The following is a 26,419-nucleotide window of genomic DNA, read 5'->3' on the forward strand; positions in this document are numbered from 1 at the left end:
TTTCCCCATTAAATGGTCTTGGCATTCTTGTCCAAAATCAATTGTCTGTGAATGTATGGGTTTTTTCTAGACTCTCAATTCTATTCCATATCTATGCATCTAGTCTTATGTCAGTGACACACTTCTTTTTAAGTACACGTTTTACAAATTTTATTTCTTTTTAGAGAGAGGGGAAGGGAGGGATAAAGGGAGAGAAACAATGTGTGAGAGATACACCTATCAGTTCCCTCTTACACACCCCCAAGTGAGGACCTGGCCCGCAACCCAGACATGTGCCTTGAGTGGGAATCGAACTGGCAACCTATCGGTTTGCAGGCTGGCACTCAATCCACTGAGCGACACCAGCCAGGTCAGTAACACATAGTCCTGATTACTGTAGCTTTAAGAAAGTTTTCAAATCAGAAGTGTGCATCCTCCAATTCTGTTCTTTTCCAAGATTGTTTTGGCTGTTTAGGTTCCTTGCAATTCCGTATGAAGTTTATAATCAGTTTTTCCATTTCTCAAAAAAAAAAAAAAGGCTACTGGAATTTTGACAGGGATTACACTTAATCTACACATCACTAGGGGAGTCGTGCCATCATATTAAGTGGAAGATGACTTAATTTTAACATTGAAATTATGAGTGCCATTATCAACTTTGTTAGGCAAAATGCTGCTTTGCAGTTGAGGCCAGTAAATCTGCATGGAAACTCCCCTTAAATCCATCTAGCAAAATTAATAGAACTATATTACACAAAAGGTGGCAGTGGTAGACAGAAATATAGCATAACCTAGAACAACTTCTGTCCACATTGACATGTAAAATAGTTATTTCCCCTCCTGATTTCAACAATTTTGGCAGTTGTAGGAAACAGGATTATTCAACAGTAAAAAGCACTGGGAAGACAGACAACTCTTCCCTTGTTCAATCTGCCCTCTTTCCAACCCTTGCCAAGGTAAATGAGAGGGAGCTGGGCAGGTTTTGGTTTTGTGACTTATAACCAAAACACAGAACTGGAACAAGGGCCTTTCACTTCTTCCACAGGACTGTTTAAAACATTAACTCTAAGGAAGATGCCAAAAGTTTCAAAAAAGGAAATATTCCAGGAAAGTAAGAAAGTCATAATCATAGCATATTCAACCTTTGCCTATTTCCCCTGGACCAAAAAAAAGGATCTACTCCTATGGACGTGAAAAGAGCCTCTACTTGGAATACATTGTGTCTTAATTTTTCCACACACTTCTGCATCCATTTTCTCTTTCTGATAAACCTTGGAAGGCTTATCAAACATAAAGATAATCCTGCCCTTTTAGAAAGATGTTTTTAATTTATTTTTAGAAAGAAGGTAAGGGAGGGAGAGAGGGAGAGAAACATTCATCAGTTGTCTCTAGTATGCACCCCAGTCGGGGACTGAGCCCATAATCCAAGCATATGTCCTGGCCAGAAATTGGACCAGTGACCTTTGGTTTCACGGAGCAACGCCCAATCAAGCCACACCAGTCAGGGCAATCCTGACCTTTTAATACAGTAAATGTTCCTTCATGTTACTGGCTTATGTGTTTTGGCAGTGCAGTTTTGCTGCAAATGCTGGCAGGAAATATGTAGTATTCCCATTGAAATAACATGGACCTAGAAACATTGTTCCTGGACACTTCTTTCAGTTTAGTTACATTGAGTGAGTCCTGCCTAGTCCCAGTGGAAGAGTGTGAACCTCAGGCGTCTGCTGAAGATAAATCACAATAGTTCACCGTGCCTCAAAGACAAAGCTGTCCCAGATCTTTGCTCCTTGAAGGGAGGAATCATGTCTAGCTTTAAATCCCAATTACCTCTCATCCAGCTTCTGACATCTCTTTTATACTTAGCCTACAAGATTTGTCCAGTAGGTATAGGTTAAATGTAGTGAACAATCAGTCTCTAATCTACAGGCTATCAAAATCATCTGTAAAACTTTCAAAAGAGATAGGTCGGAAACTCTGCCCAAGATTTATTCAGCAGGTTTAAGGGTGGTGCCCAAGCATTTCCAGTTTAAAATCTTGCATAGTTAATTCAGTTGAGAATGTAAGGTTTAAGGAACATTCTCTTCTCTACCCTTCAGCTAAATAATTTTGTTCTAAATCTATGGCCAGATTGGGGGAGAGGAGGAAGGCTTTCTTCCCTGGGCCTCTAAGAGATTTAAGTCCTAAATTAGACTCAGACCCTTCATTTTCAATTTGGAGAAAAATAAGTGCCACCTTTACAACTGTCCTTCATATCATCCTAGCCATGTCCCTGTGTGTTAATCATGTTTAAAAAAAATTTTTTTTTCTGTATCTTATGATATTTTGACATCTTAAAAATCTTGCCGGTGGAAAGACTGCCCTTTCCAGGGCTAGCTAACTCCTAAAGACAGTAATCAACTTACTTGAAAGCAGCCTCCCATATGCAAAGTAATCAACTCCTTTAACTCTCCCAGACCAAGCCAATACTGCCCCTGCCCTAAATTATCCCAGTGCCAGGTATCAGGCAACAGGCAACTAAAGACTATTCCTATTGCCCCAAACCTGCCAAAACTATTCAAACTAGCCTGTCCTAAAAGGCTTACCCTGCCCTGCCTTGCCTTTTTCAAGGAACTAAGGATCTGACCTAAGCTTTCCCCTAGCTCCTGCTTCTGCCTCCTGGCCAAAACCATCCTGTGGTGCGGCATGCCTCTTCTCTCCAGAAATGTTTCTTCTTTCAATGGCATTGGTCTCTCCATGTCGTCAATCACACATCTCTATAAATTAAAATCCTGCCCGTAAAAATGAGACACCCTACCCTACCCCTTCCTCTGTGCTGCCTACAACTCTTGTGCTGTCTAACTGATCCAATCAATTGGAAATCATACTACAAACTAACATAGGTTTCCAAAACCAAATAACAACTCCTGAACTCCTTCTTACAGAAAAAGTTGTGGGCCTTGGCTGGATACCTCAGTTGGTTAGTGTTGTCCTGATATGCCAAGGTTGCTGGTTCAATCTCGGGTCAGAGCACATACAAGAATAAACCAATGAATGGCATAAATAAGTGGAACAACAAATAGATGTCTCTCTCCACCAAATCAATAAATAAGAATTAAAAAGAAAGAGGAAGGTCTTGGGAGTTCTATTAGCATCTCACACTCAGCACTCAGAACCAAATGTAGTACGACCCAGCAATTACCTTCCTAGGTGTATGTCCAACTGAACTAAAAACACAAAACTTGTACACAAATGTTCACAGCAGCATTATTTGTAATAGCCAAAAATGGAAAGAGCTCAAAAGTCCATCAACTATTAATAAACAAAATGTGGTATAGCTATAATGTGGAAATATTATCCAGCCATTAAAAGAAATCAATTCATGCTACATGAACCTTAAAATCAGCCAGACAGAAAAGGCCACATATTGTCTGAGTCCATTTACATAAAATATACAGGCTAGGCAAATCCATAGCAACAGAAAGTACATTAGTGATTGCTAGGGGATGGAGTAAGGGGGAGTGGGGAGAGAATACTAATGGTACAAAGATTTCTATTTTGGGTTATAAAATGTTCTGGAATTAGACAGTGATGACAGTTGTACAACCCTGTGACTATCCTAAAAACCACTAAATCATGCACTTTGAAGGGGTGAATTTTATATGTTAATTACATATATTTTTAAAACCTCTACATATCCTCTTCCTTCCAAACCTACTCTTCCTGTATTCCATTATTTCAGTGTTTGGGACCACATTCTACACAAGTGCTCGGGCCAGAAACCTACAATTTTTAACACATAATTGGGTCATGGCATTTCAAACGCCTACGTCTCCATTCCAACTGCTAATTCAGGACACCCTCATTTCTCACCTAGATTATAACAGCCTCCTAGTGGGGCTCGCCTTGCCACTTCAGATCCATTTTTACACTGTAACTTTTTTTAAAAACAGAATCTTCAATGGCTTCCAATGACCCCAGGTTTAAGTTCAAACCCTTAATGCTCCCTTAAATTTTGGCCCGTGGCGAACCCTTCCAGGCGGGCTGGAAACCATATCACCTAAGCCTCGGCACAAACAGGATGACTTTCCAGCTAACACCTCCCGACCTCCAGGACTCAACCGGTTCGCTACCCTCTCCGGGAAGGAAGCTCTTCCTCCCCGTCAGGCGGCATTTGGTGCGTCTCCAAATCCCCCCTCCCTCCATTTACACGTTGGCTCCTTAGGCAGGTGCACTGGAAGGGCCGCCATTGAATACAAAAACATTTCCTCCGTGAACAGCGGTGGACCCAAAATTCAGCTTAAAACTGCGGCGGTGTCCTGAACTCACGCGACTTTTCCTCAACACTTAATAGACTTTTCCGGACGCCGCTGCACCAGCAGCCATAACCACCACCCAGCCCTGCGGCCACACAACTCTAAGATACCCCGCCCCAATGTGCACCGCGACGCCCCGCCTCGCTACGCCTCACGCCCCCTGGAAACGCTCTTCGTTCCCGCCTAAGCCGCGGAGGAGGATGGGAAGCAAGTCTCCCGGACCGCTCTACGCCTGCGCAGACGCAATTCTCTGCGGGGGGGGGTGGGGCAGCCTGGCAGCGCATGCGCAGGCTGGAGGCTCTCGGTTGAGACCTTGCCGCGGCGGCGCCGGAGGTAGGAGGGGCTGGGCTTTGGGGCTAGGTGTATGCACCCGGGTGGAAGAGATGCAGCCATCTCGGACCTTTCTGGTCCCCTTCCAACCGCGGTGTAGAGTCAGGAGCAGCGCTTGGGTGCAGGAGGCCCGGGCTGCCTGAAAGGAGGAGAGGTGGGGGGATGCGGATACCCACGGAGTCACTGCTCGGGAGTCACTCTGGCGATCGCAATTAGTGATCAGAGTCCTTGGCAGCCCTTCCCCAGGCTGAGCCCGTGCCCATTTCCTGAGTGTTACAGGGTTGAGGGGAAAGGCAGGGTCTGCCTCTCATATGCCCATTCATTCCTCGTCTGCTGGGAGCCCGGCGCCGCCGTAGGTACCAAAGCTGAGTAGGCAAAAGTCGCCGGTCCTCTAGACACTTGAGGTCTCCTAGGACCCTCTACGTCCTTAAGCAAATACTGATTGAGTACGTATAGGAGATGGACTGCTTTAACAACAGAGACGTGGAGACAGCAGTGTGGAGGGTGGAATTTGCTTTAGCTCTTCACATCCAACAAGATAAAATTGTTTGGTTAGCCTAACATTCCAAGCGCTAGGACACTGATCGCTGCTTCTCCCTGAAGCCTCTCCCACCCCCACTTTCTCTTCCCTCCTATTGTACCGAACTCTTTGCGGTTAATTAATTCAGCAAATAATTGTCGAGCACTTTTTACAAGACAGGTGCTTATCAGCCTAAGAGAATACATAGTAAAATAGATGAATCTGTGTGCCCTCCTCAAGTTTTGAGCTTAGCAGGGGACAGATAATAAGTAAATGAATAAGAATTGATGCCCTGGCACCATAATGCCTGGGTTTGATCCCAGCCCTGCCACTTCAAAGCTGTATGAACTTGAACCAGTTCTTCATTCTTACGCTTGATTCCTTGCTGTAAAGAAGGGATGACAATAGATTCTACCAAATAACATTGTTGTAAGGGTTAAATGAATTAGACTTGTAAAGCAATTGACTGGTGCCTGGCATTCAGTTAGCATTCAATAAATGTTATCTATTACATATGATTATAACTTGTGATAAGTGTTATTGTGTGATGGAAGAAAATAATAGGGTGGAGAGGGTATACTTAGATAAAGGATGAGGGGAAGCTTCTCTAAGGAGGTGACATGGAAGGTGTGAACGAGCCAACCATGCTAAGTGGATTCTAGGTCTCTGTGTCTGCCTAAGCACTTGAAAATTAGATGATTAATGGGATTACCTGTACAGTGGAGATTCCATTATTGAATTTGAAATGAACTTTCTGTCATTGAGTCGATTCAATTTTGATTTTTGAACCCAACTAAAATGTGCTGATGTAAATAATCATGCTCTTAATGCCTAATCTTTGCATTTGGACAGCATTCTAGTCACCTGAGTTTGGGGAGCTCTTGCTGGGGTGAGAGGAGGAAGAAAGTGGTCTTTTTTGACTTGGAAAAATTGGTTGTATCAATGAAGGATGAGCCTCCTGTGTTCCTGCCTTTTACTTGTTCCTATCTCCTGAGTGTTCAAGAGCATATTCATTCTCATATTCCTTCTCTCCCACAAACACACGCACTATCTCTCTCTCTATCATTATGTTGCCTAAGAGTTTTTCTGGATTTGGGAACCATCAGGTTTTTGTGGTGACTGCCCTTCATGGGACTTATTCCCCAGATTTCAACAAAACAATACTCTTCCAAGATGCCCAAGTTTTTCTGCCAGTGAAAGAATGTACTGTGATGAGCTTTTAGACCCCCCTCGCACCCCCATTGTGTCGTGATGTCCTATAGGATAATGGGTCTGTGTTAATCAAGCTATACCTGAGTATTGACAGGTGTATTATTACTCTCTTACTCCACAGGCTCTTATACCTACCTGGAAGAAATGGCACGAAATGACAGTATCTGTCTGATTACACCTAGATGCTTTTGATTTTCCACAGATGTGAAATTAAATGAACTAAGAGTGCTTTATCACCATGGAGATCTTGGACAATCACTGGAGCATCAACATCATATGTATTCTATCCTAGAGGCATCTCTTGGACAAAAAAAACCTCTCAGATGTGAACTTTAACAGAGGGAAGCTTTAAACATGCTATTTAACACAGGCTCAATTTGAAGGAAGATGTTTTAAATCATTATGGAGGGAAAAACAGTACTTTTTGCTCAACTGTGCAAATTCTCCAGGTATCTCAGTGAGAATTAAAGAATGCTAATGAAGCTGTGATTCTGAATGAGGCCCCGCTAGGCTCATTCTTGGGCCCCCAGATTGACCCTTAGTTCTCTGGAAACCACTTTTAAAGCCTTAAAACTGGTCAGATGATGGATGAGTCAGATGATGATTTTAAGGAACTCTGTGCCAGTTTTTTCCAAAGGGTGAAAAAGAATGGTACCAAGGAAGGGACAGGGGGAAGGAAGACAAAAAAGGCCTCAAACAGCACTCAGATAACAAGCAAACTGGAAAGAACTAAACCAACTGCTACCAGGAGCAAAACCATTCAAGGCCCCAGGGAGAAGAAAACTCGAACTGGCAGCCAGGCTACAAGGACAAAAAAGCAAGGGGTACCCAAGTGGCAGGAGAGTGAACCAGCTCCCCCTGATAATGGGGAAGGAAGTGTGCTTGCTTCTGCTGTGTCCCAGGAGAGTGCACGGAGCACCCAGACAGGTAATCCAGCCAGAAACACTGCCAGAGCTTCCAGAGAGGAAACCAGAGGTGGTTTGTAGTATTTTAAACCAGGTGTCGGAAAATTTTCTGTAAAAGGCCAGGTAGTAAATTGTTTTGGCTTTGCAGGCCATATGGTCTCTGTCACAACTCAATTCCCTAGGCAATAAGTGAATGAGCTGTGTTCCAGCAAAACTTCATTTACAAAAACAGGCAGCCAGCCTGAGGACCATATTTTGCCAACTCCTGTTTTAGATAATAGTCATAAAAAATATAACCCCTTTGTGAATTTTCCACGTGATTATGTTGGGGCCCTCTTCTCTTCCAATTTCCTATTAATGCTTACATTATATAGTTGACATGAGTTACATTAACATGAAAATAATGCTGCCTCTCCCATTTTCTCTTAAGTCATTCCATAATGGGTGCCATATGAGTTTAAGTTCCAGGAGAATCTTCATGTCCTTCCTTTCTCCTCCAAATAACTTTTAATTTCCCCTGCCATTTTTGTTGTTTTTGTTCATTTGTTTAAAGCAGCTTTCTTCCTCTGCTGCCCTTGATGTACTAAACCATATGCTTAGCATATATTTTTCATGCAGAGCTGAAAACCAGCCCTGCATATCTAATACAGAGCAAGATCTTTGGGCTCCAGACTTCTGTTTCTAAATTTTTCTCACCTTCACTTCCTGATCTTAAACAATATTTTGTACCCGGTGTGGTCAGCATGACGTCTCGGTGCAGTGGTGGTAAAAGCTTAGCTTCTAGAGACTATTGTAAGGCTTCAGAAGTGTTGCTGAAATGTTGTTGGTCCTTCATGCTCCCTCTGAGAGTCTAGTGAAAGGTATGCATGATTCCCACAGAAAACTGCCCCCCCACCCACATACCTGCAAAATTGACATACACCTTCAGGAGCTTCATGGAGCCCCACTGGAGGACACCCACCAACTTAAAGGAAAACTTCTGACCTAGAAAGAGATAAATGTTTGTCATTAATATTTCTTTAATAACAGCTTTATAGGGATATTCATATTCTGTAAAACTCACTCTTTTGAAGTGTACAGTTCAATGGTTGTAGTATATTCACAGAGTTATGCAACCATCACCACTGCTTAATTTTAAAACATTTTCATCACCCCCAAATAAACCCTGTGCTCATTAACAGTCACTCTCCATTCCCTCTCCTGGCATAGATCTTTATGACAGGTACATTTATATCCCCACAAACAGTGAGGTTACCAAGAAACAATCAGTCCTATTCACACTTGAGGGTTAAACCTAATCTAGTTGGTAAAAGACCCCTGTCAAAGTTATGTCTAACCTGTATTTGGTGGAAGAGTGTTTTGTTTCTCCACCTAGAACAAAATGCATGTGAATATTTTCCTCCTCAGAGGCTGCTCCTATCAGCAGCTCCCAGTCCTCTCCTTCCTGTCTGACTGCGATGGTGATGGTGCCGAGTCCCTCCAAACCCCGGGCGGCCGAGGTAGTCCTACAGCGAATGCAGCAGTTCAAGAGAGCAGACCCCGAGCGTTTGAAACATGCTTCAGAAGGATGTTCCCTTGAAGGAAACGTCCCAGAGGGCTCTCAAGAGGCAGTGATGGCGGGGAATGGTATGACGGGAGTTTTCTGTCTTCCCAACAGGAATAAGTTCTAATTCTGGAGGAAGGAGAACAAGAAAGAACCAACCTTCCCTGCGTTTTTGCTGAGGGTGGGCTCTGCCTGGCATTCTATCTGCCATTTCGTGGCGCCTGGCCAGAGAACAAAGGGTCCCTTGGGTCATTACTCAGTTAGTTTCTTTAACAAGGTACCTTTTCCTCTTGTTTGGATTTTGACTTTTTATTTTGAAATTTTTCCAAACAGAAAAGTCAAACATTATTTTACAATAAACCCTCCATATCCTCAGCCTAGATTTAACAATTGTTAACATTTTGCCATATATTTTTTTATGTCTCTATAAATATATGTGCTTCTGTGAAAGTAAGGTATAGGCATCATGATACTTTACCCCTATGTTCTCCATAATCTCAATAGCATTATCACACCTAACTTCATAATATTGCCTAGTATCTAGTGCATATTCAAATTTCCCCAATTGTCCCAAGAACAGCTTTTGTAGCTGGTGTCTTAGGATTTGTCACTACTATAAGTTCATATACTCTATGGCTATGGCCAGTAGTCTCTTAAGATCTAAAGTCTAGAACAGTCCCCTTGTTTTTGTTTTTGTTTAATACTTTTTGAGGAGTCCAGGTAGTTGTCTTAAAATTTACCTTTTTCTGGTTGATTGTTTATTCATGATGTCATTTAACCCCTTCCTGCAACCTCTGTGTTGCACAGCACTGAGTAAACTACAGGTTTCATTGGCTTCAGGTTAAACAGTTTGCAACAGCAGTTTGCAGGTGCTGTGCACCCCCCAAGAAGCACATAATGTCTGGTGGTTTCAGTCTTTATCCCCTAGACAATATGAATCCTCATCTCTGATGAAAATATATAAAAGGAAAAGAAATAGGAAGAAACTATATTGACAAATCTATACCTAATGAGCATGTAGTCCTGTGGTATTGCATTTGCATATTTCATCTAGGAGACTGATGATGCTCAGGCTACCCCAAAGACTCACACAGGTAGCAAGGTGACAACTTCTGCGGCATCAGTCCTTGAGCCCTTGAGCACCCAAGGGGTGCAGAAGAGTCGCTCAGCCAGTATGAGAGCCCAGTGCCTCCTCTAGATGTGGCTCAGTTGCTTCCATATATCTTCACATCGTGCCCAGTAATGCTCAGGGGAGAGAAACCACTGCTTTGCTTAAGAAAAGGTGAGGGGGACAGGGGCATCAAAATAAAATGTGATGCTTTTCTGTCTTTGGTGGAAAGAGTAATAGGCCATTAGTAAATTCAAGAATTGTGAATTTTTGAAGTTTTCAGGGTATGTCCCTCATGAATGCCAAGGGTCTGCTTCAGCAATATCAGACGTGACAGGGTGGCAGAGACAGGCATGACTACCTTGGGAGCCATCTCAAGGCATTTCACTCTGACCTGGTTCTTCCAGGATGGGAACAAGGTTCATAGAGGTCATAGCAGTAGGAAAGGTTGAACTTTGAAGAGAAAACTTAGACTTGTTGGAATAAGATCCTTAACCTGGCATGTCCAAGGCAGCTGACTTTAGCAGAAATGGGAAAAATGAAAAGAAAGTTCTATAGGACGTAGTCTTGGACCACCAGTATCAGCCTTACCTGGGAGTTGTTAGAAATGCAGGAGCTCAGGCTCCATCTAGACCTTCGTAATGTGAACCTTCATTTTAACCGGGTCACCCAGTGATTTTTACACATATTAAAGTTTGAGAAGTACTGTTCTAGGAGCCCTGTGTACTGCCCACTTCACTGGATGGTGCCTGGCATGAGGCAGAATAGTGCAGGGTCTAGTTTCCCCATGCTACACCCGGTGTCCTTGCTCTGCAAGATCTGACAGATGTGCAGAGGTCTGAGGATGAGCTCGTCCTCACGGTCCTTCATGCCTCTCCACAGGGTCTGGGCCCTGGCTCCCTGCCACAGAGAGCGACAGTGCAGTGACCTTGGCCCCACAGCAGGAGTTTGGGCAGGAACGAGCTTCTGCACATGATGACAGCCTGGAGGGGAAGGGGTTGTTCTTCTGCCAGATCTGTCAAAAGAACCTCTCAGCTATGAACGTGACACGGAGGGAGCAGCATGTGAACTGGTAGGAGCAACGCAACTGTCACCTTTCCTGTGGGTATGACCAGAGCCAGGGGCCCCTATGGCTGTAGTGATAATCATGAGATGTCTTACAATAGCACTCAGTGTTGGTATCAGCCTGTCCATGCTTTCTATTTTTAAACAGCTTTATTGAGATATAATTCACATACCATACAATTAACCCATTTAGAGTGAACAATTCAATGGCTTTTATTTAGTAATAGTCACAGAGTTATGCAGTCATCACCACAATCAGTTTTAGAATATTTTCATCAACCCCAAGAAGAAAACTTGTGCCCATTAGCACTCGCTCTCCATTTCCCCTTCCCCCTGCCCCTGGCAACGACTATTGTGCTTTCTGTCTCTTATCAATTTGCTTATTCTGGACATAAGTGGAGTCAAACACTGTGTGGCCTTCATGTGTGCCTGATTCAAGGTTCACGCATGTTGTAGCATGCATCAGTGCTTTCTTCTTTTTTATGCCTTTATAGTCTATTGTATGGATAGACTACATCTTATTTATCCATTGATAGACTTTTCCATTGTTTCTACCATTTGGATATTGTGATTAGAGCTGCCATGAACATGCATTTCATGTGTTTGCTTAAGTATGTTTTCAGTTCTTTTGGGTATACACTTAGGAGTGGAATTGCTGGGTCATATGGTGACTCTATGACTATGTTTACACTTGATCTTAGCCAAAAGGCCGAGAAGCGATTATGACTATGTTTAATTTGTCCTTGCTTTCTGCTCTTGCGTTTGCTACCCGGTACCTAAATTCCATATCGGGAGGCTGACTACAGCTTGTGTGAAGGGCCTAGCTTTGGGGGAACGAGGTTTGGCCCACAGCATGTCCTTGTAGATGTGGAACTCCCAGGGAAGGTGGTTCTCCTGTGTTTACTATCTCCCCTCAGGTGCTTAGATGAGGCTGAAAAGGCACTGAGACCTCCTGTACCTCAGATCCCTGAATGCCCAATTTGTGGCAAGCCGTTTCTCACCCCAAAGAGCAGAACCAGTCACTTAAAAAAGTGTGCAGTGAAGATGGAGGTTCGCCCCCAGCTCCTGCTCCAGGCCGTGCGGCTGCAGACAGCTCAGCCGGAGGGCGCCTGCGGCCCGCTGGCACAGGCACCGAGGTGAGTCAGGTGAAAAGGAAGAACATCAAAGAAGTACTCTGCTTTGTTTTTAAAAGGAAAAAATAAAGCCTATGTAGTGTTGGAGGACAATTGAGCCCTCTTTGATGCTGGAAATGAAACGAGGAAATCAGTCAAGGAAATCAGTCATGGTCTCCGCAGGGATCGAGTAGAGGACAAATTCCGCATCCCGGATGGCTTTGAAATGGTCTGTGCGGGTGTGGGAGTATCTGTGGAAATGACCTGTTGGACTGGTTTCCTTGAGGTCCTTCCTTCTGCGAACTTTCCATTCCCAAGCCCCTGTGGTCAGTGCCCTCTGGAGCAGCTAAGAATTCAGTAATTCACTTCACCTCATCTGTTTCACATGTGGTACAGCCTCACTTCCATCTCAGTGTAGTCCGATTTTCATACCATTAATGTAAGATTACTCAGCATAGTTCAGAGAATTGGTGAGACAGAACCATAGGCCTTCAAAAATATTTGCATGAATTAAATACTTAAATGTTAAAATAGGAGGCCCTGTGATGGCACAGTCTTCAGCGTGCAAACCACAGGCACACAGGTGGCGGAAGGTCAGCTTTGTGCTACATCGCCCCTGCTGCTATGTTGGGGTGGCAGAGTAGACCCCACCGTTCTAGGGAACAGAGGGAGCTTTAGCCCTGGACTGCTGCAGGTTTGGGAATTCTTGGACAAGCTGTCAACAGCAAAGGGAATGCCAAGCGTGGTTTGTTTGTCCTGGCCACTGCCTTGCACATAGGTTCTGGGCATGTGAGCTGGATCAAAGCTGAGACAGGAAGGGCAGAGGCTATCTTTGCTAGTAAGTCTGTCTGCATTTTAGCATATCAGCACTAACTAGCATCGTAGACTAGGAAGCCTTAAGGCTGAGAAGAGATGTTACCTAAGCCATTGCTTGCCTTTTGGCAGGACCACACTGAGACTACCTACTCAGATAAAATATATCTGCTCTTTAAATACCTCCAAGAAGTGAAACAACATGTGTGAGGATTCTTCTAGAAGGCCCTTAAAGTGGAAAGCTACAAATGGCCCCCCTCACTGAGACTTTGAGTCTTCTCTGCCCTAAGGCCAAGCCTGGGCTGTTTGGAACCTCTGGGGTAGCCATGACCCCCTGGCCAGGGCTCATGTGCTGGCCAGAGCACCCCACTTGCCTTGGCACCCCTCACCTGCTTTCACCAGGGCCCGGGCCCTGCCTGTTGGGTCCGCAGGTGCAGCCTACATGGTGGCTGCGCGCCGGGATGTTGGAATGGCTCCTTTTCCTTTTGGAGGCTGTGGTGATCATACAGAGTTCCCAGGAAGTTAGAACTGAATTAGGGCTCACTTGGATCTCCTGAGGTGATACCTGAGATTCCGGAGCCATTGCTGGCCCACCGGAGAGCACGAGCTTTTGTGAAAACCAGAGGTGTTTCCAGAATGCCCTGCAGCTGCAGGGAAGGCGATCTTGGGGTTGCCCTTGGTTTCTTTCCCACCTTTACCCTTCTACTTCTTGTGCAGCCTGTCAGAAGTCAGTGGGCAGTCTAGGTTCTCTCTAACCAGAAAATCAGTAAATCTCTCGGAGTCAAATGAGTACATTGGCCTCCGAGCCTGTTGGCCACATTGGTGATCCAAACCGAGAGGCCTTTCCTTCAGACCTTGGGCAGAAGCACTGCCCTGCAGCCCCCCAGTAGGGAAGGAGTCCTTTTATGGCCAATGTGTCCAGGACAACCTAAGGGGTATCTGAAGTATCGATGAGCAGAAGAAGTTGGTAGAATCCAGGGTGCTGACTTGGAACCATCACGTGTGGATTCCACAGGAAGGGTCTGGGCACATTTAGGGTGTGCAGGTACGATGCTGCCACCCAACCTGGCTGGGCAGAATCACACAGCAGGACCAGACCCTCCCATGTCTGGATTGAGCTAAACTTTTGGCCTAGGATCGTGTGAGCTTGCATGAGGCACAGAATGAGCACAGTGAATTCCCAGAGCACCTGATGCCTGCGTCTGATGGGTCCGCATTTACCTCTTTTCTCTTCCCCTAACAGAGAAGAAGGGGTCCAGCCCTGTTTGCTCCAGTGGGGATCTCAGGACAGGAAGTGCTCACAACTCTAGCCATCACTAACCTTTCTGTTTGGCTGCCTTTTAAGCTTCAGCAATAACATTGGAGGTTTGAAAAGGAAGGGAGCCCCCAACAAGAAGGGGCCACGGAAGAGGCAGAAGGTCAATGAGCCAGAGGTGCTGTCTGAGGACCTGCTGGTGGCCATGGCTCTATCCCGATCCGAGATGGAACAGGAGGCTGTGCCTGCAGTGTTCACACTGGGAACTGCTTCCTCTGAGACAAAAAAACTGTCAACAGGTATATGTGTCCACAGTGGTGGCTCTGGGGAAACCTCACCTTACTGCCTCTGATGGAAGGTTATCGCTGGGCCTAGGCTACGTGGATGACTGTTAACCATTACTTTTCTTTCTCTCTAGACAAGAAGAGTCGCAAGAAGAAAGCAACCCTTTCCCCACCCCAGTTGTTAGTCCAGGACTCAGAGACCACAGGAAGACAGATTGAAGATCGTGTGGCCCAGCTCTTTGCAGAGGAGGAAGGAGAGCAGTCCAGTACGCCGCCACTTCCTGTGAGCAGACTTTTACAGGAAGAGCCAGAAAAGGCCAGCAGGTGTCTGCAGCCATCTGAAGGGAAGAACTTTCTGTGGGAGGGCAGTGCCCTGACCAGGGCCTGGGCTCTGGAATCCTTCTACACAGCAAGCCTGGTGCCTCCCGTGGTGCCCCAGCAGCCCACCAAGGTGTGTCATCCCCTCAGACACATGTGGGTGGGCTCTGGTGAGGGAGTGTTGGCAGCTGCAGGATTACAGCACTGGGAATCAACAGCTGGGGGACAGAAAGTTCTAGAAGGAGGGGAAAGGAGGAAAGTCTAGGGTTGTCAGCCATAGGGTGTTTCTCTTGGCAGCGACTAGATGGCTCTCCTGGTCAGAACAAGGAGGACTGTTGGTGTCCAGATGTATTGTGTTCCTGGAGAGTTTGTTTAAAAGGCAGAATTCCAGGCCCCTCCCCAGAAGACTGACAAAATCTGCCTGTGATGGGGCTCAGGAACCAGAGAAGCCTGATGCAGGTGGTTCTGGAATTGGTACTCACTTTCTTGAGGTCACTTAGATGACATTCAGAGAATGGGCTCCCAGGGATCTTTCTGCAGATGTGGATGCCACAGGCATGGCCTTCACCATGACAGACAGGCCTGCTGACAGATGGTGATGAGGAAAAGCTTCCCGGGGTTTCTCTGGGCCGTGGCTAGCACCGTTAGGGACCATCTGGGTGGTGGGTGCTGTGGCAGCCACACGGTTACTCTGGCTTCCAACTTCTCTCAGGGTCTCTCACAGGAACCCGTGCTGCCACCAGGATCACCTGACCAGCCACAGCCAGGCGTGCGCATGCCACCTGTCCTCCACAGCACCTCTCCCAGAAACCCGTCACTGTCCACCAGCCAAAAGGAGTACCAGGCCCTGCAGGACCTAATGGACCTGGCAAGAGAGCGGCTGAGTGCCAGCCAGTTGCCCAGCAGCGGGGGCCTGGCTGACTCGGGGGGAACTACAGGTGAGACACAGATGGGACACCTGGGCCAGCCTCTGGGTCCTCACTACCCTGTGACCAAGACCACGAAGGCACCTCAGAGCTGAGATTCCCTGGTTTGTCCCCATGTGATGGGGGTAGAGGGTAGTCTCTGTAGGTGCTTTCATTTTTTTCCCCAAAGGTAAATGTGACACAGGTAAATATTACCACTTCCTTAAACTTTGAACAAGAATAGAGTAATTTGTCCAGAGTGAGTGATCAGTGGGATAATTCTGTTTATTTTACTGCTTGTGTTCCTCTTTGTTGGAAGGGGGTAGTGGTAAGGTGGTTTGCGGGCATCACTTTCACAAAGACGTCCAAGGACCCTCTGGGGTTGGCTCAGCCCACAGTTGAGGCTCTTTCCCTGGAGGCTGATGTTGCCAGGAAGTGATATTATTTTAACCTGCGAATTCTTCTCTCAGGGATGGATCTGTTGCCCGGTGGCCTTCCACTGACTGGGTTTGTCCTGCCAGCCGAGGAGCAGCACTCGGAAATGGGTGGCCAGGCTTCGGTAAGGACCCCTCTGTGGGGCCTGGCCCTGCTCCAGCTCTATAGTCTTGGCTTCAGGTGCTCATCATAGGTTCAGTGCAGTCAGCTCACTGCCTGTTCCCCTATTGGGGCTCTGCCATGAGGCATTGTTCCTTTTGTCACTAAACTGTGGGGGTAACTCATTCACCAAGCCCCGGGAGCCTGCTCTGCTTGGGATTTCAGAGGGACTGCTGTTACTCTTGGACATCACCTCATTCAGCCGACTGCTCTGTGCCCATGTTTCTGAGCTTCATTCATTCATTCAGGATTCGCTCTGCCCCTCTGGCATGCTGGTCCTGGGCTGGCCTCCCCTGAATAGTTCATGTTCTGTGTTGGCAATGAATTGCCTGAGAAATTGGTCTCCCTTAGAGTGTATGTCACCCCATTAGTATGTCAGTATCACACCAAGTTCTGGTGATCATGGCACATGGAAAAGGGACTTGAGCTCCTCTCAGCTGGCTCCCTTAACCGTATGGACTGAGGTCCTCACACCGGGCTGGTAAGTTTCTCACAGGGCCACACAAGGATGTTAGTGAAACACTAGGCCTGGCACACATGGTGCTCAGCAGCTGCCACTGCTACAGCTCCATCTTTTTAGAGCGTCCTTGCCTCTCCATCTGCTCATCCCTCCCACTTTAGGCCAGGGAAATTGGTGTGATAGAGTATTTGAGAGAGAAGCTAGTGTTTTGCTGTTTCATGTTGCTGCATGACTTAAGGCAACTTAAAGGTGGGACCCAGTGTAGGAGCCCTATTGAAAGGAGTGCAAGAGTCCTGCCTGGCATCCTGGCATCATCCCAGTTGGGGACCTTGCACAGTTAGAGGAAAGTGACAGGTGGAAGTGACAGCTGTCTCCTGTTTCAGATCTACCTCGGTTTGCTGGTTGCTGACTTCAGTGCCATGGTCAATAACCCACACCTGAGTGATATTCAGTTTCAGCTGGACAGCGGGGAGGTGCTGTATGCTCACAAGTTTGTACTTTATGCCCGATGCCCACTTCTCATTCAGTATGTAAGTGTGTGGTGAACAGGCTGTCTCCATGCGGCCCCTCCACCCCCCTTGAGCCTCTTTGTTTTCCTCTCTCCCTTCCTCTCCCTCTGCCCTTCTCTCCCTCTCCTTGCCTTTCTGCCTCTCTGTTCCTTGTCACTCTTTGCTCAGGTTCTCTCTGTCTTCCTGTCCCCCTAGCTCACCCCTCCTGAGCCATCTCACTTCTGCTGCCCCCATGCTTTCACCCTTCTCGCTCCCTGCTCTCCTCCCACTGCCCTAAACGTTTTTTCCTTTGTTGCCGTAAGGTTACACTTCTGTGGAGAAGACATGCTTGAGATTAGGATGTGATATGAGGAAATTACCTCAGGATTGGGAAACATCAGATTTCTTGTTCATGTACCATTGAATAAAAATCTGCCCCCCCCCGAATTGTTTCTCTTTCTCTATTTGCATAGTTATGAAGACTTATAATGACCATTTTAAGTTGAGCTGCTGGCAGGCATATCTGTGTTGACGTGTGTTTTATTTGAGTATTGTGTTATTGGACTCCAAGAAACTGCTGTTGGTTTCTCAGAAAGTTCTAGTGCCTTTGATACATCTTGTCAAGAGGGAACCAACTGGATTCTTGAACATCTATCCCTGATTTAAATTTGAAAACAGATAGGTTTTATGGTTTAAACTGCAGAGTTTCTGGCCATCAAAATGGAGTGACACTAGCTAATGCTCATTACTGGGCTGAGGCTGTTTGTAAAATTAGAGACTCACAGGACCACCCTCCCCAAGACCATCTGCTTCATCCCAAGTCATGACATCCAGTCAGTAAACCCTCTGTGCTTTATTTCACCCTCAGGTAAACAGTGAAGGATTCTTCGCTATAGAAGATGGTGACCTAAGAACCCAACGCGTCCTGCTGAGTGACGTGAGCACTGAGGCTGCTCATGCATTCCTGCATTATCTCTACACTGCAGACACTGGCCTGCCTCCCCAGCTAGCCCCTGACCTGAGCTCCCTGGCCTACAGGTCTGAATTTTTCTTCCATTTACTTCATGGCTTCTGATGTCAGCTGACAAGGATTATCAGGATGATGGCTCATGGGAAGATCAGAGCTGAGTCCGTTGTATTCCTTTTAGTCCCAAGTTTATGCCCAGTGGTAACCTTAAACAAGGCGTATTAGTAGGAAATCTGGCCAGAAATGGACTCTCGCAGGAGAGCTAAGGCTGCTTGAACAGTCCTCTGCTGAGCCATGTGACTTTTAGCTCCCTGGGTGTGATAAGAGGGTGGTCCTCAGCCTCAGCTCCCCCCAGACACTGCTGCTTCTCAGTTGTTCCACCACTGAGGTTAAACAATAGCAGCCCTCTCCCAAGTCTCAGAAGACAGAGTAGATCGAAGGCTTAGTCCACCTCCCATGAATTTGTACCTGCCTAGCTCGTCCATACCAGTATCTCAGGAGAGGTGGCAGGTAGCTCAGCAAAAAAGGATGTTCTACTTACTGACGAGGTGTGAGGGCCTCTGGGATAAAAAAAAAAGCCTTGTTCATCCAAAGTTATGTCGCCCCTCAGATGCATTCTTTTTTTTCAAATCCTCAGGACATGCTTTCGTTGATTTGAGAAAGAGAGAGAGAAAGAAAGAGAGAGAAGCATTGATGTAAGAGAGAAACATCGATTGGTTGCTTCCCGTATGTGCCCCGATCAGGGATCAAAACTGCAACCTAGGTATATGCACTGACCGGGGATCGAACCTGCAACATTTTGGTGTACGGGACAATGCTCCAACCAACTGAGCCACCCGGCCAGAGCCCTCAGATGCATTCTTAGGAAGGGATTGGTTCAGCCTCTAGGGTTTTAAATGTACCAATCAGACCACAGAACCTTCAAGCAGGTGACAGGCTGGTGCACTCATTGACCTGGGTTAACCTATGACAGGTTTAGCAGGCATTGGTTTGCATTGATCACAGTGCTTTGAGTAGCTTCCAAGGCAGCATGTGCGCCCCAGTTTTGCAGCATCACCAATTATTGTTATCTTCAGCTCAGCCTGATGTACCCCTTCCTGTTTATACACTGAAGTTAGCGAGCCTTGTCTTAAGGTCTCACTAGTCTCTATTTCTGAGTGTCCTGGAGTGTTGCACATGCACTGTAGTCACCGGAGAGCTGAGAGAAGGCCAGGACTGAGTCACAGCTGTCCTCCCTGTGAGGACTTCCATTCTAATTCTCGTCTGTGCCAGGGGCACCCTGCCACAGCCTCTGTGCAGGACGGTGATGATGCGTGGTGTTTCCTGTTGCAGGTTTGGTGTGAGTGAGCTTGCTCACCTGTGCAAACAAGCATCTGTCGTGATGGACTCGGAGGGCGGATGCTGGAAGGAGAAGGGAGATGAGGATTGTGAAAGCAGAGCAGAGAATTTCCAAGAACTCTTAAGGTCAATGTGGGTAGGTGAAGAGGAGGAAGCAGAAGCCTTGTTGAAATCCGAGAGCCTTGAAGAAGATAAAGAAAAGGTCAATGAGGCAGAAATGGAAGAAATCTATGAATTCGCAGCTACTCAGCAAAAGCTGCTCCATGGGGAAAGAGCTCCAGAGATAGAGGAAACTAACCAGCTTGGGAAAGATGGTCTAGGTTCTGGGCAAATCCTATCAAGCATCCAGGTTAAAGAACAGTCAGAAAATGCAGAACAGATGGAATTATCTGGGCAGGAAAGAGATGAGGCCCAAGCCAAAGGGAAAAATGTGGGGCAGTCCATGTTCCTGCCACTCGCAAGCCAGTGTTCAGATGGGGAGGAGGAAGCACTGGATCCTACTAATTCCTCTAGCCCTCCTCAGGGCTATTGGTCACAGAGAAAGGAAGGATCCTTTTTGTACTCAGTTGATGACAGTGATTATAAACAGCCCTTTTTATCAACTCCAGGAGGATACCCTGAACCATCCCAAATAACAAGTGATCATGAGAGAGGCAGCAGCACTATCAGAGAAAGGGAGGGGGAGAGCTCCCATCCCCCTATTTGCCAGCAGGCACCTCCATCATACCCATGCTTCTTCCCATCACAGCCTCCTGCAAGCAGGAGTCCCTGCCAATCACAGCCTCACCCTCATTGCACAAGTGACTTGTCCCTACCAGTGCCTCAGTCGCAGGGCAGAGCTTCCAGGGCAGCCTCCCAGGACTCACCATCGAAGCAGAAGAGGGGTCAGAGCCTTTCCACACTACTTAACCATCCAGGCTGCAAGAAAGGCGAAGAACACAGTTCCATGTTGGAATGCAGAAATAAAGGAGTCTTGATCTCACCAGAAAAGTCTCCATCCATTGACCTAACTCAGGCAAAACCTGGCCATTGGAGTTCCAGATCTCAGAATTCTCCATCCAGCATGAACAGAGAAAATGATATTATCCTTTTATTGGATTCAGATGAAGAGCCGGAGCTAGAACAAACCAAAATGAAGTCAGTTTTTAATGGTCCCCTGGAAGAAGGGAAAGTTCTAGAAGTTAGCCCCAAGTTCTCTGACCTGTTCTCCATCATCGACGTTGACGCAGATCAGGAACCTTCCCAAAGCCCACCAAGGAGAGAGGCCACAGTGCAGCAGGAGGAGGGGCAGCTGTCAAGGAGCCAGGGCTGTGTGGGTGACAGAGGGACCCCCCAGCTGTTCTGTAGCCCTGAGAGCAGCCCTGACAAGGACAGCACCACAGACACCTCGTGGCTGGTGCCCGCCACCCCACTTGCCAGCAGAAGCCGTGACTACTCATTGCAGACCCAAACCATGGACCTCAGGTCTAGGACTTCAACATATGAAATGGCTCAGCTCAGGCCCAGGGCCCCATTAGAAAACAGGGATGGACCCAGAGCCACTAGTGAGTTTTCAGTAATTGTTCCCCAGACATCATCGTTCTGTCTGGTCTCTGTCAATCCCAGAAGCCCTTCCAGTCCCCGCCCCAGGCGCTATGAGCACTTTCCTCTGCCGGCTCCCTGTCCAACCTCGGGAGGCCTTGCTGATTTCAGTGGGCAGTTCCTGAAGCGCTCGCTGCCCAGGCCAATCCTGCCAAGTCAGCCCACAGTGAATGAAGTGGTGGAGGTGGAGGACAGTGACGATGAGCAGGAGGTGGCTTCCCATCAGGTGAGCCACAGCCCCATGCTAGACAGCGGCCCCCTCATTCCACCTGATGACTGCTGTTGGCATGTGGAGCCCCTCTCACCAATTCCGATTGACAGTTTGAACCTTGAGCGGACTGGCCCCCTGAGCACCAGCAGCCCCAGCCATAGGGCCAGGGAGGCCCCAGACAGCAGTGATTGCCACTCCCCTGCACTCCTGGGCACCACCCCCATCCGAGGAAGCTGCATTGGCCAGAGGAAGTCTCAAGAGAAATCCCCTCAGGCCAGCTCCCCTGGGAGCAGCAGGCTGAGCTACTTGAAATCATCTCTGTGGGATGATTGGGATGGAGAAGAACAGAAGTCTCCAGAGTTTCCTTCTCTGGCCCAGACACCAAGAGCTGATCGAGGTCAGGAATCAGAAGGGTTAGAGAAGCCAAGTGAGTAGTGGAGAACGTTATTTATCTTTTACCTTCTTTTACACTAAGGGCCCAGGTGGAAATTGGTAATGCCAACATGGGACGGCAATGCTGAAAGGCCTGCTGACCTGTGACAAACCCCTTCCTTGCCTTCCAGACCCCTCTCCACAGTTGAGGGAGAATAAGCTTGCTATCAGACTTACACTTCTTAGCCAGTAAGTCAGGACTTCCTAAACTTGCCTAGACCCTACAGTTCACCTGGGCACTTGTTAAAAGTCCCTGCCTGTGGACGCCACTCCAGAATAGTGAACCAGCACCTCTGAGAGGCCAAGGTGCACACCTCAGGTATGTCTTGAGATTGGGCAAGTGCAGCTCCTTAAAAAGTTACACACAGAATTGCCATTATGACCCAGCAGTTCCACTGCTATATATACAACCAAAAGAATTAAAATCAGGACTGAAAGAGATCCTTCTTCACAAATGTTCACAGCAGCTCTATTCACAATAGCTAAAAGGTGGAAGCAACCCAAATGCCCCTCAGCTAATTGAGTTGATATATAAAATATGGGCTATCCAAAAAGTGGAATGTTATTCAGCCATAAAAAAGGAATGTAGCATTGATACATGATGTAACATGGATAAACCTTAAAAAAATCATGTTACATGAAAGAAGTCAGTCACAAAAGACCATGTATTGTATGATTCCATTTTTATGAAATGACCAGAATAGTCAAATCCATAGAGCTAGAAAGCAGATTAATGGTTGCCAGGGGCAGAGGGGAGAATGAGGTGCTTGCTAGCTATGGAATTTCCTTGGTGGGGGATTAACACGTTTTGCAACTAGTTAGAGCTAGCCGTTGTACAACACTATGAATATATTAAGTGCCACTGAATTACTTTAACATTTTATTATGTGAATTTTATCTCAATTTAATAACAACAGATGGGGCTGTGAGAGAGACCTTTTATGGGCCTCAGTCCATCCACGTCCCAGCTCATTTCAGTTATAGGGGAGAATCAAAGCCGCTAGTATAGGCCCCTCAAGGTGCTGCCCCCTTCCCCAGGGAGTCAGGTCCAGGGAGAGCCAGGAAGGGCAGAATGATGCTGAGCAGTGACTGGTAACAGGGAAGCAAAGCTTATGGACAGATCATCTGCCTGTGACCTGGTGTTTCATTTCCTTTTAAAATCCTAGATGAACTGGGCATCATTGACCAGCACTTTCAACCTTGAGTGAGCATCAGAATTGCCTGGAGAGCTTAAAACACACGTGGCCAGGCCCCCACCCCTCCACCCCCTGGCTTCTGCTTCAGGAGATCTGCGGTGCAACCAAGAATTTGCATTTCTAACCGATTCCCTGTCGATGCCGTGAGAACCATTGCTGGAGACCTTAGACCAGGGTCCTTAGTCTGAATTTGAGATGGGCTTTAAGGGGTGACAAACTCTCTGAAATTGTATAAAGAATTTTGTGTATTTTTCAGGAGACAGAGTCTTGTTTTCATTGGAGCCTCAAAGGATTCCATGCTCATAAAAAGAATAAGAACCAAAGTCCATCTTTTCCTAATTGTCCCATTTATCTGTAAAATGCCCATTTCTTTTTTTTTAAATAACAGCTTTATTGAGACAGTTTTACATACCATAAAATTCACCCTTTAAAATGTACCATTCAGTGGTTTTAGTATACTCACAATGTTCTGTAACCATCACCACTAATTGCAGAATATTTATATCTCCCAAGAAATAAATATTGTACTTATTAGCAGTCCCTGCCTGTGCCCTATTGCCCCAGCCTGTGGCAACCACTTGTCTGCTTCTGTCCCCTTCACAAAGCATCAGCATTTCACAAGGCTGCATGGCTCTCATTGTGTGCTGAGTGACGCTTTCTAACAGGAAGACATGATGCCAGAGTCAGATGGTGAAGGGGTGGACATCACTGCTCTCAGGGAGCAGATGGGACTGGGCTTTCTTCAAGTGTACCCTTCTCTTGGTAACACTAATGTCGGGAAAGGTAAACCTGGGCCCCTTCTACTGAACCATTTGTTTCTTTTGTTTTACTCAGAAGGTGCTAATCGGAGGAAGAACTTGCCCCCCAAAGTACCCATAACGCCAATGCCACGGTATTCCATCATGGAGACCCCGGTACTAAAGAAGGAACTGGATAGGTTGGTGGTGTTATTGAAACCTTGCTCATTAGTGGTACCCCTCTCTTGCAAGTGACCAGGTTTAGTGAGGCTGGGAGTTGTAGGACCTTCCACTCAATCCATTCTGGACCCTGGTTCAGGGGCTGCTGTAGGGAGGGGGCATGTGTGCTTGCCAGCTCTTCATATGCTATTCCCCAAATTACCCAGGCCTCAAGAAACTAAGAAATGAGATTCCTCCAGGTTACCCATCAGGTAACAGATAGGTCCCCATATGTCATGTGGATGGAGATGGGACCCTGGCCTTAACAATCTGAGTAAGGAGACATGATTTTTTTAAGAGAAGATCAAAACTATCATATCCTAATGAACACTGCATTTCACATTGGGCCCAGGAAAGTCATCGCCACCACTGTTGCTCAGTACACAAGGAATGGCATTTCTGGAATATTCTTTAAAGTAAGCTCAATTGGCACACAGGATAGACACTAACCTCTGAATGGCCATAAAAGTCAGGCACTTAAGATTTCGGTTACACAAAGCCATTCATTTGTTGACAATTGTTTGCTCTTTGCTGAAGTTCACCTGTTTCCCCATTCAGGTTTGGCGTACGCCCTCTGCCCAAACGCCAGATGGTCCTGAAGCTGAGGGAGATATTCCAGTACACTCACCAGACACTGGAGTCGGACTCCGACAATGAGAGCCAGTTCTCACAGGTGCCTCTGGAGGCTTCTCTCAGCCAGACCCCTGCCACCAAGACCTCCAAGGAATCAAAGGCAGCTGGCTGTGCCAGGCTGGAGGCCCCTTCTGACCCTGTTCCCCAAAGGTCCAGGGAAGCAGCTAAGACCAAGGGCACCCGACATCAAAAGCCACAGCCTGGAGGAAGCATTCCTCACATGTCACCAGCCAAAGAGATGTCTCTAGGCCCTGATGGTGATACCCAGCTCCCAGCCTCCCAGGAATCCATGGCCACCTCTGTGGACAGCAGCGACACTTCCTTAAGCTCACAGAGGTAACCAGATTGAAGGACAGGTCAGCAGCTTCATAGGTCCTCTGACCAGGAGGTCAGAGAGTTGGCATAAGCACAGCGTAGTGGCCGGTGTTCAGAAACTCCAGTTGTCTTTTGGGTTTGAACTATAGGAAATGCAGGTGGGGTTCAAGGGCAGCCCCATGTGGGTCCCTGAGCAGACCTTTGGAGCTCCCACAACCTCAGCCCACAGGATGCTCTTGAGTGGGGCCAACCCAGTGTGTCTTCTTGGTGGGGGTCTGACACCGTCAATGGAAGTTTCTGGCTGAGGACAAGATCCTTCCCAGGCTGGCAGCTAGAGTGCCAGGGACATAGCACTGGGGGGTCACGCATGCCATTTGCAAGGCTTCTCAGGGGACATAGAGACACTCCTTTGTTCAAAGAGGCTCTTGATGTGGGAGATGGGCTGGAAGGAAGGGGTGTCACAAAATATTAATATCTGGTCCTTTTCAGTTCTTCTGGTGAGTTTGGAGTGGCCTTTGAGTGTACAGGAGAAGATGAGGGTGAGCAGGGGGTCAGTGCTTCACAGGCCGCCGTCCAGGCAGTGGCCACGGAGGAGGCGGTAAGGCGCTACATCCGCTCCACACCGGCACTCTACCGCAAGGTGCTGCTGTACCAGCCCTTTGAGCTGGCGGAGCTGCAGGCTGAGCTGAAGCAGCAGGGCATCCGCGTGGCCACAGGGAAGCTGCTGGATTTCCTGGACACCAACTGCATCACCTTCACCACTGCCGCGGCCCGGAAGGAAAAGTTTGCGAGGAAGAGGCGGCAGCCCATGGGCAAGAAGAGGCGGGGGCAGAACAGACCGGCCCATTCCCCGCTTCCCACCCATGGCCATTAGCAGCATGTGAGGGTTTGTGGCACCTTTGGTAAGCCAGGCCTCCACACACGTTTCTGAGCCTTGGGACCACATCTGTTCCCCACTGTGAAAATGATGATGGCATTGACGTGGGTCAGCTTCCTTTCCCCTCCGTTTCCTGGAGGGGTACTCCGAACATGCTACCCACTGAATTTAGGGCCCTTGCTCCTCCTGTTGGAGCCCACTGTTTGTCTCTCTTTAACCCTCCTGGGCCAGTGTGTGTTTCAGAAGGGCAGCGGGTCACTGGCCGGGGGAGACCTGACCTGGCACATCTTTGGCTCTCTACATCCATCAGTCACAGTATGTCTGTCCCTGAGAGAGATGTCTGGGTCCAGCCTGCCCTGTCCATCTTCCTTCTCAGTATGTGTGCTGTAACCCCAGCCTCCTCCAGGTGTCCACAGGCCTGCTCTGCCATGCGCCAAGTGCTCTGCGGGTCCACCTGTCCTGCCCAGACCCCTGTCGTTGTCACCAGCAGTCTCCCAACTGGACAGTACAGAAGGGCCCAGCACAGCTCTGAAATCCCCAAAACAAGCATGTTCTTTGTGACCTGCTTCAGTTAGTGTGTGCGAAAGCTGCCTCCAGCCTCAGGAGCAGCGTGGAACACGCGTTAGATCTGGAAGAGAAGAATTTGGGTCTCTGCACCTTGTGTATGTCTTGTCTGTTTTAAGTACAGTGTAGTTCATTTTATATGATGTGCAATAAAAACAAAAATGCT

General features: G+C 47.3%; 1 protein-coding gene across 1 annotated transcript; it reads left to right on the top strand.

Moving 5' to 3' along the window:
* Positions 1-4,562: 4,562 nt before the first annotated feature.
* On the top strand, positions 4,563-26,419 carry SLX4 (SLX4 structure-specific endonuclease subunit). The gene is given in 16 exon segments (XM_090277125.1): positions 4,563-4,604; positions 6,455-7,260; positions 8,646-8,864; positions 10,772-10,961; positions 11,872-12,090; positions 14,225-14,433; positions 14,553-14,869; positions 15,449-15,674; positions 16,112-16,200; positions 17,079-17,225; positions 18,052-18,221; positions 19,483-21,707; positions 23,743-23,845; positions 24,423-24,833; positions 25,302-25,638; positions 25,640-26,419. Coding segments are annotated over 15 exon segments (5,265 nt in total). The 5' UTR covers positions 4,563-4,604; positions 6,455-6,914; the 3' UTR covers positions 25,697-26,419.

The sequence above is a fragment of the Furipterus horrens genome, unplaced genomic scaffold, assembly GCF_987537825.1.
Source record: "Furipterus horrens unplaced genomic scaffold, mFurHor1.1.pri manual_scaffold_5, whole genome shotgun sequence".
In the NCBI taxonomy this organism is placed as follows: Eukaryota; Metazoa; Chordata; class Mammalia; order Chiroptera; family Furipteridae; genus Furipterus; species Furipterus horrens.